We start from the raw sequence: 16,352 nt of genomic DNA on the forward strand, positions 1-16,352 counted from the left end.
CTGGTCGGGTGCCTGGCCCGACCACTCCTCGGTACGGGAGGAAGAGTCTGCCTCCTTGTCGGGTCCTCCGCCCGACTGCTCATTGGCAAAGTGAGAAGTGGAGTAGGGGTTTGGAGAGGAAATGTCTCAGTCTGGACCAAAGGTACGTTTGAATGGTCGGCTGGGGGGGGCGTCGTTTGTGTGGTCGGTGTTACCAAGGCCGGTTCTGGTGAATGAAATGAGTGAAATCAAAGTTAAGATATAGTGAATTGGTTCACGGTTTTAAGAAAAATTACCTATTCGGGGTCGGGTCCTTGTTGATGTCTTAGTAGTTCCAAGGTCCGCTGGAGCTTGCTGGTCGGCCCCAGAGGTCGGGGGTGTTTGCAGCTGGGAAGCTTTCCTTTTTCGCATTGGAACACTAGATCCGATTCCCGGGGCGGCTGTTTGTTGCTGAGTGCTAGTATGTCTAGCCGCCCCTAGAACCAATCCTTGGGGGGGAAGGAGTATGTTCAGCAACCGATCCTCATCAGGGGAAATCAGGGGCCATACAACCGACCACCATTCATTGAATGTATCTACAGTCTCAGGGTTGGAGCGGAAAGGAATATAAGAATTGGAAATTATATACGTGGTGAGCTGGGAGATATAAGAAGGGATTGAATTAGGTAGGACTCGTCGGTCAGGACTTTGAAAAATTATATGCGGACAAGCGACGGGTCCAGGGATACCTTGGCAACAGCCGAACTGGCGTGCCATGAATTGAGGTTCATAATTAAAGGTGCAAAAAGTTTTCTGCCCTTTTTTATCAAGTTTTTTGCTGCTAAAAAGAGACCTGGGTTTGAGGGCAACGTCCCAGGCAAAAGGATAGGTGGGATGAGGACAAGGCTCAGGAGTCGGAAGAGGATTTGGTGCCGGGAAGGGCCAAAAATGGTCGGGAGCATAACCCGCATATTTTTTATACATTGAAAATCGAGAGTTACTACGGGTATCCGTTACAATTGAGGTTATTATTGGATCGGAAGATTGGAGTTTACTGCGTCCTGAGCAGAGTCGGTTGAGGGCTAATCCCAAATGTTTTTCGGATATTGGCATAGTGGGCGGAGATCCTAAGTTGAACGCGTTGGGGAAATAAAGACGGAACCAAAGTTCTAAAAACCAAAAAGGACCCGATGCGGCAGTGTCTAATTTTCTATTATCATTATCTATTAAATGAAGGCTAACTCTAGTAAGTCCTTCAAACAGATTGGCTAAAAACAGAGTGCCAAGGGAAAAGAACCGACCAGATGCGATATGAATGGCTAGGTCGAGATGAGAAGGAAGAACGCATTTAGAAGGGGAAACAATGACGTACCTACAAAGCCAAAAAAGGATAAAGGCAGTATGCTCCCGGTCAGTCACGGGGGTCCCTGGAGCCCCTTGCTGATCGGTTGCGAACTTAGTCCAGCCCCATTCCTTCACACCTTGTAAAGACCACCCTGGATGGTCTTCTGATGGCTCCTGCCCATTTAGGGCTCCCATCACAGGGTCTTCACCCACGACTGGGAGATGCGCGATCATTGCCACATCCATAAGAGTTGGACCAAAGGGGCCAGATGGTAAGAGAAAAGTCCCATTTTCCGCATTCCAGAAGGCAGACATGGCCAAGAGCACCTTCTCATGCAGGTTGATAGGCATGGTGGACAATAGTATTGCTTGGTCGATTTTTTGAGATCGCCATTGGGTCTGGAAGTGTTCTGCTACCCGTCGATACCAAGCGCGGTAAGGATCTTTTGGGTCCGTGAGATGGGTTTTGATGCTGTCTCGAATGCGAACTGCTTGGTAGTTAGGGTTGTTGATAGCCAAGGAATTTCGGGATTCCAAAATTTCCCTCATCCGGTTTGAGTCTTCAGGAGTCGTGCAGTATGGGCGGATCGTCGGAGTTAGTACTTTCGAGGCTGAAAATGGGCCCTCTGGGAGGGTTCCGTCGAAGGGAAGGGCAGGAATGTATCGATTCGCCATGGTTAGAATGGTTGAATTGTGATTCACAAAGGATCGTAGTGCGGAGAAGGAAGTTAATCAGGAGTGTTGCAGTAACTGGTGCAGTTGCTAAGGGAATTTTTCAAGAGGGTGATGATTTATGAACTTCCAAACATCGATTGTTAAATGGCGTTTGAAAGTCCCTTGGCGGCGGGCAAGTTGTTACGTACGAAATTTAGAGTTAGGTTAAAAGCCCAAGGTAAAAAGAAGAATGGGCCTGGCAATAGAGTGGATTGAACTGGCTGAAGGACACCGTGAGGAAATCAAGGAAAATAGGTTTATTTCTAAGGAAAATACAAGATGGGAAGTCCCCAGGACGGAAAGACCTCAGGTCGGAAGGTTTTCAGGTCAGGAGGCCCTCAAGACGGGAGGTCCTCAAGACGGAAAGTCCTCAGGACGGAAGGACCTTAGGTCGGTAGGTCCTCAAGACGGAAAGACCTCAGTTCGGAAGGTCTTCAGGTCGGGAGGTCCTCAAGACGGGAGGCCCTCAGGACGGGAAGTGCGCGGGTCGGGAGGCCCTCAAGACGGAAAGTCATCAGGACGGGAAGTCCGCAGGTCGGGAGGTCCTCAAGACGGAAGGACCTTAGGTCGGTAGGTCCTCAAGACGGAAAGACCTCAGTTCGGAAGGTCTTCAGGTCGGGAGGTCCTCAAGACGGGAGGCCCTCAGGACGGGAAGTCCGCAGGTCGGGAGGCCCTCAAGACGGAAAGTCATCAGGACGGGAAGTCCGCAGGTCGGGAGGTCATCGGGACGGGAAGTCCGCAGGTCGGGAGGCCCTCAGGACGGGAAGTCCGCAGGTCGGGAAGTTCTCAGGTCGGGACTCTGCGGCAGGACCAACAAGTCAGATGTTTTGCAAGTCGGGAGGATTGGCAGCTGGACCAATACGGTCGTAGATTGGCAGTCGGGCCTAAAGGGCGGAAGGTATGTGGTCGGCTCAAAGAGTGAAATATAGGGATAATTTTGGTCTGCTAAGGACACGTGTCAGCATGAGAAGGGTTGGAAGACGGTTGGGAAGGAGACGTTGTAACCGTTCGGGTGACGGTTTTCAGTACGGTTTCCCAGAGAATATTTAAAGGTTTGGATAATCATTTGGCAGGGTATCTTCAATCAACTTCAACAAAGCAAAGTCAGATTTGGGGATCACCACTTTAAATTTCAGTCTTTTATTTTCCAGTTTATTTTCTGTACCATACAGTGTTTAGAGATTCCTAATCTCAGGCACTAATTAATCAAGTTTAAGGATATTTTCTATATCTTTGAATTTTACTTTATTTTTGTTGAAAAATTACATCAACAATGGGACAAAACAAAAAGAAAAGTTGACATAATTTAGTGGGATGGAATGAGTATTAGATATAAAAAAAATATAATATATATTATAAATTGATAAAAATACATATATTATATTTCATCCGTCCAGTAATTACGTGTCCATTTACTTTTTGGATGTTAAACTTTAAATATTAATATTATAGTTATACATTGTACAAATTAATAGAAAAAATAAAATTACCTTAATTAGTGTTCTATAATATAAATGTAATAACATTTGTATACAATATTATACAAATATAATGTTAAGTACAATTACGCAAAATATAAATGAATACGTTGTTAAAAGACGAAGAAAATATATTTTGTGGGAGTATATGAAAATAGTATATATATTTTTTTTAAATTATGTGAACAGTGAGGCTTTGTTCTCAAGTACCATATTTGAATTGCGATTCCCAAAAATAATAATAATAAATATAAACTACTTTATAGAAAAGTCAAAAAGTGAAGAAAAAATTAAAATACTAGTTGCAAAAATTTCTAAAAAGATAAATACTCATTAAAAAATAGAAAAAAATCAAATATTCAATTTAAAATAATATTATATTTTATTAATTTTCACACAATTTCTTATAGTACATACAAAAAATTATTTCGTTTAAAAACACTGAAAAAGGGAACTGAATTTATCTAAGAAAAAAAAAATCCTAATTTGCCAAGATGGACAGTAAATTAAATTACAATTTCCCTGTGTTTACTTCATTTGTAAAATATAACTGTGCACATTTTTCTTATAAAATGAAGAGAGTATATATTTGTTTTGTAAAATAATTTGAAATAATATATTTAACGTGAATTATAGAAAATTATATAATAATATAAAAATAATAAATGTGTAATATATTAATTTTTCTTTAAAATATTTTGATTTGTTTTGATAAAAAGAACACAAGACTTGTTTATTGACGGATTTTTTTATGAATTATTTCTCATAAAAATTATTCAAAATTTAAAATACATATATATTATTTCTGTATATATATATATAAAAGAAATTAACAAATCAATTCATACATAGAAAAAAATAATTTCATTGAACAAACATCTTCATAGATACATATATATATATATATATCTTGAAACACATATATACGAGAAGCTGTACGGATGGCTACCTGTTTTTACTAAATTACCCTTGATACTAAAATAATATATTTTTACATCAGTTGTACGTACTGGTAATATTGTGGGCAAGTATGACTAAATTTGTCAATAAACCCCTCACGTTGTCAGTTATACTGAAGATATTAGATGTTCTTGAGAGTTGTGTTTTTTCAGTTCTATTTGCTATTTTGTAGTGATTTACTTGTACAAAATATATTGATATGGATATCATTTTGTAGATCGTAATGTTTTCTCTAATACAATAACTTAGTTACAATATTCTAATGCTATGATATATAAAAAAAAATGCATTTGAAACTAATGCAGGGGTTTTTGAATTTGTTGGGCACGCAAAACAAACATTTTTTTTTTTCTGACTGGTCGGCTGATCTTACAGAAATAGAAGACATCCGAATTGGGGTCAGTCTCAAGTGGTAACCGTCCAATTCCCTCAAATTCAAAAAATAATTAAATTAATTAAAAATTAATTAAAAAAATTTAATTTTTTTTTAAAAAATTAGTTGGTTGCAGTAACTTAGTTACAAAATTTCTTTATCTCATCTTTCTATTCCAACCGACTACCTACTGGACGGTTCTCCTCATTGTCATCCGACCAATTTAGTATATATATCATTTTGTAGAAAATAATTTTTTAATAAAATAAAAAAAATTATCCAAAGAAAAATATATATTTTTTTAAAATTGGTTGGTTGCACAAATATAAAAAATATATATTTATATAATTTATTATTGTTAAATAAAATAATAATAATAATACTAATAATAATAATAATGATGATGTATAGGGTGTATAAATTGGATTGATGTATAGTCCAAGGGTCCTGATACGGCAATTGGTCAGAAAAGGGATGAGACGGCAGACACAGAGGTCGGACAAGATAAGGTCGAGCACGGAGGTCGAACAAGATAAGGTCGGGCACAGAGGTCGGACAAGATAAGATCGGGCATGGAGGTCGGACAAGATAAGGTCGGGCATGGAGGTCGGACAAGATAAGGTACGACACGGAGGTCGGACAAGATAAGGTCGGGGCAAAGAAGGATGAGACGGCCGATATGGAGGTCGGTCAAAAGAGGAAGTCGGACGAAGAAGGATGAGACGGCCGATACGGAGGTCGGTCGAAAGAAGAAGTCGGGCGAAGAAGGATGAGACGGCCGACCTTATCTTGTCCGACCTCCGTGTCTGCCCTCTCATCTTTCTTCGTCCGACCTTATCTTGTCCGACCTCTGTGTCTGCCCTCTCGTCTTTCTTCGTCCGACCTTATCTTGTCCGACCTCTGTGTCTGCCCTCTCATCTTTCTTCGCCGAACTTTCTTTTGCTTGACCTGTATGTCACCCGACCTGAGTACATATTGTTTCCCTTTTTCATCTGACTTCCTCTTGTCCGACCTCTTAATCACAGTTATCTCCCGAGGAAACCTTTTCTTAATAGCGCTTGGACTTATATTTCGACCCTTTTTTAAGGTCCTACTATTATTAACAGGCCCATTAGACTCTACACCAATCCTTAACCCAATTTAATAGGCCCATTCTCGAAAACCCTACACATTGGTTTTTTCTTGCTCAACAACTTGCCTCCTCCCGCCCGACTCCTAAGCGTCACTTCTCGGACTGCGTGAGATGTGACGTTTAGGGGTTTGTAACACAATGCTATCATTACATTGTTTTATGTCACATCGCGGGGTTTATGTAAAACCCTTCTCATACTCTTCCATACTCACGCACTCAAAATCCTAAAACCCTCTTTTCTCTTCCCAGCGGTCATCTTCCAAAAAACCTCTGCTCCTTCGATCTCGTTATTTCCTCTTAAAATGGCCAATCAATATGTTCCCGCTCTCCCTTTTGACGGAACTGACCCCTCGGTGCCATTTGTGGCTTCGAGGGTTCTTACCCCCACCGTTCGGCTTATTGCACCACCAGTGAGGATGCAGATCGCATGAAATCTGTTATCTCTCAAGTTTCTCCGATAATCATCAACGATGCTGCCTTTAAGCCGGAATGTCTGCTAGACAACATCAGGACACACCTTACCGATCTTAAAGACGCCTATCGTAAATGGCACGCAAGACTTCTCCCTCATTTTGAAACGCAGTGGAGGAAGCAGGGCATAGACAAGGCCATCCTACTGTCAACCCAACCTCCTCACCTCCATAATAAAGCCCTGTTGGCGATGGCATCTCTCTGGCACGCACATATGAGAGTTTTCTTTCTCCCTTCTGGTCCCATAGGTCCGACCCTTATGGACGTGGCCCTCATCGCTCACTTACCCATAGTTGGCGATGATCTTGTTCTGGTCTTTTCGAGGGTCGGGAGCCCTCGCCCAACCATGCTGGTTGGGCCTTGGCTAAACTTGCCGAGAAGGAGAGAAGCTGAACCAACTTCGTCTCCAAATTTTTGGGCAAGGAGGGCACCCCTGTGTCCGAGTTGGAACACATGGCGTTTCTCCTTTTTTGGCTATGCAGGTACTATTTTTTTCCCTTAAACTTTTCTATGTAAACTCGAAGTCAGAACTTTAATTGAGCTTTTATCTCTTCACAGATATATAATTCTTTCTCCCTCCAAGCTTGTTCTTTCTTCCCAGGTCGATCTGGCCATTCATCTGGCCAGTGGCCAATTTTTCTCTCTAGGAACCCTGTTTTTAGCTAATCTTTTTGAGGGTTTATCCCGAGTGAGCACCCGCCTAACCGACACCAAAAAGGCGGACACAACAGTTTCGGTACCATTCTGGTTCCTAGAGCTGTGGCTCCGTCTTTATTTCCCGAATGCCTTTTTTGGCAGACTTCCTATCACCCCGAACCCCCAAAGGTCTATAGGTTTTGCCCTGGCCAGACTAACTCCTAGTGCTTCTAACCTTCATCCATCCGACCCTGTCATCAACCAAATTTTGACCAAAGACCATAGCAATTCTCGCTTTTACGTATATGAAACCCTTATACAGTATGATACCGAACTTTTTTGGCTTTTCTCTGACGCACCATATCCCTGACCTTATCCTGATCCTCTTCCCCATCCGACTTATCCCTTCTCCTGGGATTCCGCCATGAAACCCCGATCTCTATTTTCTGGTAAGAGGTCGGACAAGAAACATCATAGATCATTTTATACCTTTAATTATCAGCCCCAATTCTTCGCCCGACAATTTTGTTGATGTCAGGGTCTGCCGGGACCACTAGGCCGACCTCACCTTATACCTCAGAGCCCAGAAGGCCTGGTGATCCCTGAGTTCATCCCGACCTACTTTTCTCAACTCACCAACTACATTACATCCAACTCTTACTTGCCCTTTCTCCGTAAACCTTCGTCGGTTGAAGCCTTCCCAGCCTGGTGGTCGGCCACTTGGTCCCTAATTGCTCCTTCAATCGACCAGTTGCTTGGGAAACTTGTCCCGCCCCAAACCTTGGCGTTAGGTTCCCCTCGATTAGCCCGCTGCTTGGAGAAGGAAAAGGCAGGCACCTGCCGCAGACGGGTCCGGAACGAAAAAGAAGAAACAGAAGGGCGCCCCTGTCATCGACAGATAGGCCATCGAGGAGTACTTGGCATCTCTGCCAGTAGACACAAGCGGTCTACCGAAATACTTGAGGGAGCAATTTGGTAATTCTTTTTTCCTTCCATGTTTCCTTTTGAATGTATGCCCCTTTTAATTTTAATGGTTCCTATTCCATAGGATCCTTCATTGCCACCGACCACGGCCTCGACTATCTCCCAGCCGACCGAGACTCAGCCGACCACGGCTCAACCGACTGTGGCGCAACCGCCCATCACTCTGACTTCCTCTCAGTCAGGTGCGGTCCCGAAGACAAACCAACCGACCGCAGCCCCATCTGTAGTACTGCCAATGACCTGTCGGGGAGAGGACCCGACTGTGAGGCAAGTATCCTCATCCACTTCTACCCCGACTGCCAATCAACCGACAGCTGGACCACCGACCCCGGCCGAACAAGTATCCGCTCAATCGGTCGGTTCTCCAGAAAATGCCCTGACCGCTGGGCAACCGACCATCAAACAGCCGACCCCTCTGCTGGTTGAGGTAAAGTATTTCCTAATATACCTTTAAGAAAAAGAAAAATACTTACCCAACCACTAATTTCAATTCCCCTTTTTATAGGTCAACTTAAGTCTTTCATCGGTTGCTCCTCAACCGACCCCCATTGTCGCAGAGGGGGAACCGCCAATGATCCACCGGCCGGAGGAGCCGGCAGGGAGGCACATTTCTCCTCCGGTCTTGCCTTCACCTGATGTGGTCACGGCGGTGCCCGACCAACTTGTCGCCTTACCCGACCAGGTCGCGGAACTACCTGACCCAGTCGTGGCACTGGCCGACCCCGCTGCTGTGTTGCCTTTGCAGCCAGTCGCTCAGCCCGTGGGCGAGGTTCCTCCTGTCACTCTTCAACCAGTCCAACTGATCCCGCTGCCTCACGACATAAAAAAGATTTCTTCCTCGAAGTCGGGCGAGGCTTCAGTCAATTTTGCCCGAAGGGGTTCGGTTAGTATTCTCTCTCCTTTGTTTTCTAACTTTTCATCCCGTTCTGTAGTTTAATTTTTCTTTCAGGGCATGGAGCTGGCTGTCGCCCACCGTCTGCAACCGGGAGACAAGTCGGTTGCTAGCCCGACGACTCGTCATGGTGGCCCCACGATGTTCCGACTCATGGCCCCTTCTCAAGCCACAGCCGCTCTAGATCAGGTAAACCCTATATTTATATCGTAATGAGTTCACCACGTTTTTCCATACTTAACATTTTCCTTTTGTCTCAGACTGCCCAAGAGATGAACACTTTGGCCCGAGTGAACCTTCCGACTCCCTCCGATCTATCATAGAACGATGTGCCAACCTGTCTTTTGCCGACCTGAGTTTAGCCAACCTTGAAGCTTTAGTTCGGGTCGCGATAGACTTGCTGGTGCAGCCCACACTTGAGTCGGAAGCTCCTCCCGTCCTCGATCGGATGATGGCAAGGATCACCGAACTTCAAGCCGAGCTGCATCTGATCTGACCTCCATCGTCCGAAGCCAGGTCATCTCAACCGACCGCTGATCTAGCCAATCTTGAGGCAACCTTGAAGAAGGTCGATCAAGATATTAAACTTGCCAAGGCTACGCTGGAAGAACTCCAACAAGCGCGACACACGTTGGCGGCTGAGATCTCCCAAAAGACGGAAGAACTCAGACACCTTCAAGAACAGTTGGAGTCCCTGGGTGACAGCATCCAGGAAGGTGGCCGCCTGGTGGAGGCACATTGCCAGACCCAGATGAGTCTCTGCGAGCAACTCCAAACCAGCATACGAATGAGACTCGTCAAGGGACACCAGGAAGCATATCAGCGTCGGTGGGCCACACGGTCGGAGTTGTAATGGGCCGACCTCCGAACTGCCCTAAGGGCCTTGCTTTCTCTGTAACCCCGATGTAATTTGTATAAAATTCCCAGACTTAGTCTATACATCCTATTTTTCAGAACACAGATCCTATGTTCTTTGCACTTTACTAAGTCAGACATTAGAACACCAATCCATGTTTTTGCTCATTTACTAAGTCAATAATTAAACACCATAACACCTATATAAAACTCCATACCTCTTACTGCAAACATCATCAGCACCCACCACATCACGCTCAGAAATGGTTTCTCCTTGCATTCGTGTCCCTCCTTATAACTGGGAAGGTTCTTTGCAGCCATTCCTTATGGGTAAACACCCTATAGGCCATCATGCCGAAGGCCTGATACAGGTACACAAACCGATCGAGCAGTCCACCAGTCGACCCACCAGCCGCTGTACGAACCGACGGAGCAAACGACCGTCAAGCCCACCTACCAGCCGATCAATCAGCCATCCGATCACCCGAACGAACTGCCGATGACCCAGTCGAAGCGCTAATTTTCCAACTGTTCAACCTTCTTACGGATGGCTACCTGATTATACGTAAATGTCCTTATTACTGTAATATTTTTTATTTTAGGTGCTTATACTTTTGGGTAATATTGTAGTGGATATGATATACTATCATGTCATGGCCGTTCTCCTTAACCTTAGCTGGAACAACCTTTTTCTGTCAGAAGAGATCAACAATTTCAAGGAGAAACCTTGTCGTGTTTACAACCATCTGAAGAACTGTCTTTAGTGGGATTTATACTACCAGGTACTAGTCCCTTCAGACGGCCAAACAACCATCCGTCCAGCCCTTTTATTTCAAATGAGCCTCTAAAAGCCGACTTCCGTTTTTGGGGGTTTTATTTGTGGACCCAACTGTCAGGGTCTAATCATAGGCCCATAAAAACCCTAATTTTTTTCTAAAAAAGTAATTAAAATATTTATTTTTTAAATAAATTTTAACAAATAATTTTTTTTATTGAAATTCCTTTGCTTACACAGTTAAAAAAATATATATTTATATTTTTACATACTTCATCTTCTAAGTATAGATATATATATATATATGTCATTCTTGACATATTTGATTTATATTTAATGCATATACGTCCTCTATTGCTAACCTATAAAAGGAATGATAATTATAGCAGTCAGTTTTTACAGTTTTGAAATTTTGTATTCATTTCTACCATTCGTAGCTCACCAAATCCATAAATTACGCGTCCTCTTCGACTCCACCAACACGTTAGTTATTATTAATTTTTTTACCTCACGTACGAAGCATGCGCAAATTATACGGCAGCCATGTTTTTTAATGAGTACGTTAACTATGTTTGTCCAAAATTGTGTATCAATGTATATAGAAATTTAAAAATATTTTGGACAACTGTGTAGAAATAAAAAGAAGTACTTTTTTTAGGGTTTAGGGTTTATAATCAGCTTAAAAGTTTAAAACCAGAATATGTAAAAAAAAATTTATTTTACTTTCTATATTACAGAAACCATCGTACAGGGAAATACATTGTGAAAGGCTGTGATATTCGATATATCAAAAATGTAAGTCTAATACCCAACAAAAGGGTCACAAAGGCGTCAGTAGCTGCATAGTCAACTTGTTCGTCGGTCAGAAAATCTGAATCCCAGTTACTTAGGGTTACATGCAGTGGCTTGGGTAATTCTTTTCCCAAAACAGCTCCTACCATTGCCTTCAGCCCCCTATTAACATGTGCAGCCGGATCAGCATACACACAAGCTCTTTGGTGGAGTGTGTTGAGATCTACAAAATTACTGACAACAATACCGTACTGCCTATGCAGCTTGGCAACGTCTCCTTCTATACCAACACCGCAAAAAAGAAAAACAGGATCCAATAGGAATTGTAGTAGCGAAAAAGGGATATAATCGGCTTTTAAAATTTGAAAAACAAGACAATAGGATGATATACAAAGTTGTATGGTCGCGACGGGATTGTCCTCCCCAGGTTGAAGGTTAGGCCGCCATTCCATATCAAACCCAACAAGAGTGGGACCCCAAAAATAGTGAAAACGAACGACAAAACTTATCCACTGATCAAGTTCCCATCCTTTTTTTGTGACTGTGACTGCACACAATTCATCGTAAAAATGGATATTACGGAAACTAGAACCCATGGTCGGTAATGTTGTAGTTGCCATTAACGGTTTGCTATTTCTTTTTCAAACTAATTTGAGTGGAGAAGGCTTACAGAAAATGTAAAGACAGACAATTGCTTAAATTTTACCTCTTTTATTCGATTAGGAAACACAAAAATGAATGAGGATTGAACTGCAATCACTCATTATATAGACGGAAAGAAGGGGGACAATTCTGCACACAATATTTAATATGAGTTTCTTATAAATCACTTCAAGCTTTTAATACCTACTTTTCTGTATCAAACCACATTTAAATAAATCTTATGAGAAAAATGAACGAAGTTCTAATCAAATCTCTCTGTACACCTCCGATAAACAGTTTTAAGAAATCGTCCTGCAGCAAATAATTCGAATCCCCTACAACTTTATTAGTTAGATTCCATTTCTTGAGAGTAAAATAGTTTTGACATTTCTCAACTTCTCACTAATGTACTGATTTGTATGATAATAAAAATGATAAACGTCAAATCATTGGAGTAAAAGATTTTTTCAGTGGAATCATTGCCAAATTTTTTTGGTCAAATCAGTCGCTACGTTCTTGAAATTATGTACATACTTTGTATGTATTCCAACTTCCCACTTGGATATTATATATATATTATATATATATACACACTATAAGAAAATATCAGGGTTTCTCATTAATGTAACTTTGATCTCCAGATATATCTGTTGCAGACGATTGCCACCGCCAGTTTAGTGTGGATACGGAAGTTAGAAAGTTTAAAAGTATTTTTCAAGCCAAATTATTTAGAATAATAGTAAATTTTTCTTCAAATACTTCCAGTTCAGTCTTCACTGATAGTTCTAAATTTTTTCTCATATATAAAGAACCAAGAATATTTCAGCTGATTTATGATTTCACGTTGTTGATCTGTATCTATGCTACATATCATATTCATTTTATTTTTAACGTCCGATCATTGGTTACAATTTGTTCTTTGTTTACTAAATAATATTAAATATAATTCTTTTTTTTTCACCTGTCTGTCAATGGTGTAATATCTTCAATTAAATATATTTTGTTGTTTGTAATGTAGATTTAAAAATTTGCCCAAAAATTATTCTGATTATAAATATATATTCTTGGATCTGTTTATATCGGTTTAATTAACAAAGAACCCAAACCCAAAATCTATGAACTTTCGTCACACAATTTGTTGATGCTGATTTTCAACAATACAAAGTAAAATCCAAAAATAGAGATTATCTTCGAATTTGATAAAATAAATGCCTGAGATTAAGAATCTCTAGACACCGTACGATATATAAATAAAATAGAAACTAAATAATATAGACTGAAAAAGTAAATGGTGATCCCCAAAAGCAATTCACTTGAATTTGATGTCGATTGAATATGGTTTTTCAGAACAGACCCGAATCATTAAATGACCCCCTAAAGAAACGGTTTGAACCGTCGTATGGTCGGTTACAACAACCGTTGTCAACCGCCCATAAGGTCCTCCTCTGTCGAAACGTGTGTTAACCGACTCACCAACAGCCTGCGCCAGTTACAGCACTCAACTGGCTCGGCCGACCGCCTCTGAACACCTTACCGCCTTAAATGAGCAGCTGGCCCGACCGGCTACTCAGCCGCCCAAAATAACCCTTGACTCCTTAGACGAACCGCAGGCCCACCGACCAATCCGGATACTAACTGGTCGCTAGACCAAACGACTCATTGGTCGCCCAATCAAATGACCACCATCTGGTTCCTTCAATCGGCTGAACAACCATTCGTCCAGACGATTCATTGGTCGCCCAATCAAGCGACCACCATCTAGTCCCTTTAATCGGCTGAACAACCATTCGTCTGGATGATTCATTGGTCGCTTAATCAAGCGACCACCATCTGGTCCCTTCAAACAACCGAACAACCATTTGTCGAGACGATTCATTGGTTCCCCAATCAAGCGACCACCATCTAGTCCTTTCACTCGGCTGAACAACTATTCGTTCAGACCATTCATTGGTCGCCCAATAAAGTAACCACCATCCGGTCCCTTCAAACGGCCGAATAACCATTCGTCCAGACGATTCATTGGTCGTCCAATCAAGTGACCTACTGACCGCCCTTTCAAGCGACTGAACTACTCTTTGACCATGTGACCGGCAATTCGATCAGGCGATTAACAGGTCGCTTAATTAAGCGACCAATCAGTAGACCTTCCTCCGCCCGACCAATTAACAGACCTTTTCCTCTTGTCCGACCTCCGTTCGACCGACCTCCGTATCGACCGTCTCATCTTTCTTCGTGCGACTTCCTCTTTCGACCGACCTCCGTATCGACCGCCTCATCCTTCTTCGCCCGACCTTATCCTGTCCGACCTCCATATCAGCCCTTATCTTTCTTCGCCCGGCTTTGTCTTGTCTGACCTCTGTGCCGGACCTTATCTTGTCTGACCTCCGTGTCTGACCTTATCCTGTCCGACCTCCATGCCCTACCTTATCTTGTCCGACTTCCGGGCCCGACCTTATCTCATCGGACCTCTGTGCCCGACCTAATCTTGTCCGACTTTTGTGCCCGACCTCCGTGTCTGCCGATACGTCTTCTTTGCCCGACATTTGGGCCTTTTGGCTTATATCAGACCAATCCAGAATCCTACTGCCATTATTATTATTATTATTATTTGTGCTCAACAACTTGCCTCCTCCGCCCGACTTCTAAGCGTCACTTTTCATGATGTTTAGGAGTTTGCAGGCCGTCATCCGAGACCACGTCAGCCTTGGATCCGACCTCCATTGTCCGATGCTACATTAGCCTAAGATCCGATGTCCATCTATCGTGTACTGGTGGTGGCCTGCGCGTTGGTCGATCTCGCATTATAATTTCAGCCACCATTTCTTCAGCACCTTCCGTTTGTTCGTCGTTTGGTGCATGCATCTCTCTAAAAAAGGATTCTAACCTCCCCGCCTTGGATGCTAAATTGGCCAGATCTTTAACGTTGTGGGCCGTTAAAGCCTCCCGCAGTCCTGTATGCATATTCCTGACCACCAGGTTGGTCATCTCGCTCTCCTCAATGACTGTCGGGCAATGTCCCTTCATTAGACGTGTCCTTTCGATGAACTGTGAGGCTGACTCTTCTGGACATTGTTTCATTTCCAACAAATCGGAAAGAGAGATGGCTGGTAAAGGGTTAAAGAATCTAGCATGGAACGCCATCTCTAAACCTTCCCAAGTTTGTATTTGCCCAGGTGGTAGATTTACAAACCATGGAAAAGTTGTCATGGTAAGAGACAAACCAAATAGTTGTAGTTTATAAAAAGGGTTATTACCGACTTCTCCTAACTGTGCTGTGAACCGACCCACTTGCTCTATGGTGGAGGATCCGTCTTCTCCTGAGAAAGCATGAAAGCCTGGCGGTCGATAATTCCTTGGGAGAGGAAAATTGTTAATGATCCTTTCTGGAAAAGGTCTTTGATACACTGGCCTATTCACCGTTTGCGAATTCATTCCGAAATGCACCTGCAGGACTTGAGCGATGTCTTCTGGATCCACTCTAGGTGGAATAGGATCGAACACCGGAATGGGATTATGGGCCTGTCCCCCCAACCTCTCTTCCCTAGAGAAGGCTGGCTCGGCTGGGATGGGATTATAAGTCTGTTCCCCCAACCTCTCTTCCCTAGAGAAAATTGGTTCGGTTGGGATGGGATTATGAGTCTGTTCCCCTAACCTCTTTTCCCTAGAGAAGGCTGGTTCGGCTCTGACATCCAATGGAACATTATTTGGGTATGTTAGAGGAGTTTTTCCCCTGTCAACCCTAGTAGTGGCACTTTGAAGAGTGTTGTCTACATATGTAGGCCCCGAAAAATTTGCTTGTAATCTGGATGGTGACATCTCTGGCGGTGACTGAGTGGGTTGCAGAGTAATCCTTGATAAAGCCTGATCTAGCATATTTTGCATAAGGTTTTGTTGCTCATGCAACATGTTTTGTATAACCAGAGTATGCTGATTGTTCAATTGTTGAACATACGACACCCAATCGGCAGGTACTTGTGGTGCTTCTCCTGCATTCGGCATAGCAGGTGGTGAAATTTTTTCTCCCACCCGTGTTGAAGACACTTGGGGCTGTGAGCCTGCCATATGGATCCTTATGATGATTCGGCCGGACCTCAGTCGTATAAAATTCTCTCTTGACGTAGGATCAGCAATCTTGCCTTTCTCCCATTGTGGTCGCCAATTTGTTGATGCCGATTTTTAACAATACAAAGTAAAATCCGAAAATAGAAATTATCTTCGAATTTGATAAAATAAATGTCTGAGATTAAGAATCTCTAGACACCGTACGATACATAAATAAAATAGAAACTAAATACTATAGACTGAAAAAGTAAATGGTGATCCCCAAAAGTAATTCACTTGAATTT

The 16,352-nt window shown here is 42.7% G+C and overlaps 1 protein-coding gene across 1 annotated transcript; it reads right to left on the reverse strand.

The window, feature by feature from the left end:
* Positions 1 to 11,303: 11,303 nt before the first annotated feature.
* Positions 11,304 to 15,147, reverse strand: LOC127251228 (uncharacterized). The gene is made up of 2 exons (XM_051274838.1): positions 14,838 to 15,147; positions 11,304 to 11,644 (listed from the first exon to the last, which is right to left on the reverse strand). The coding sequence occupies exons 1-2, from the start codon at positions 15,145 to 15,147 to the stop codon at positions 11,304 to 11,306; spliced, it is 651 nt and encodes a 216-aa protein (XP_051130795.1).
* Between the last annotated feature and the right edge of the window lie 1,205 nt (positions 15,148 to 16,352).

Source organism: Andrographis paniculata, unplaced genomic scaffold (assembly GCF_009805555.1).
Source record: "Andrographis paniculata isolate CXL003 unplaced genomic scaffold, ASM980555v1 Contig43END, whole genome shotgun sequence".
Taxonomy (NCBI): Eukaryota; Viridiplantae; Streptophyta; class Magnoliopsida; order Lamiales; family Acanthaceae; genus Andrographis; species Andrographis paniculata.

What these genes read in the sequence shown, in the direction of transcription:
- LOC127251228 (XM_051274838.1), bottom strand. Translation starts at nt 15,147, where the DNA reads ATGGCGTTCCATGCTAGATTCTTTAACCCTTTACCAGCCATCTCTCTT. An exon ending in AAACGACGAACAAACGGAAG is followed by an intron (nt 11,645 to 14,837) that starts GTGCTGAAGAAA and finishes GTGTTGGTATAG; the next exon opens with AAGGAGACGTTGCCAAGCTG.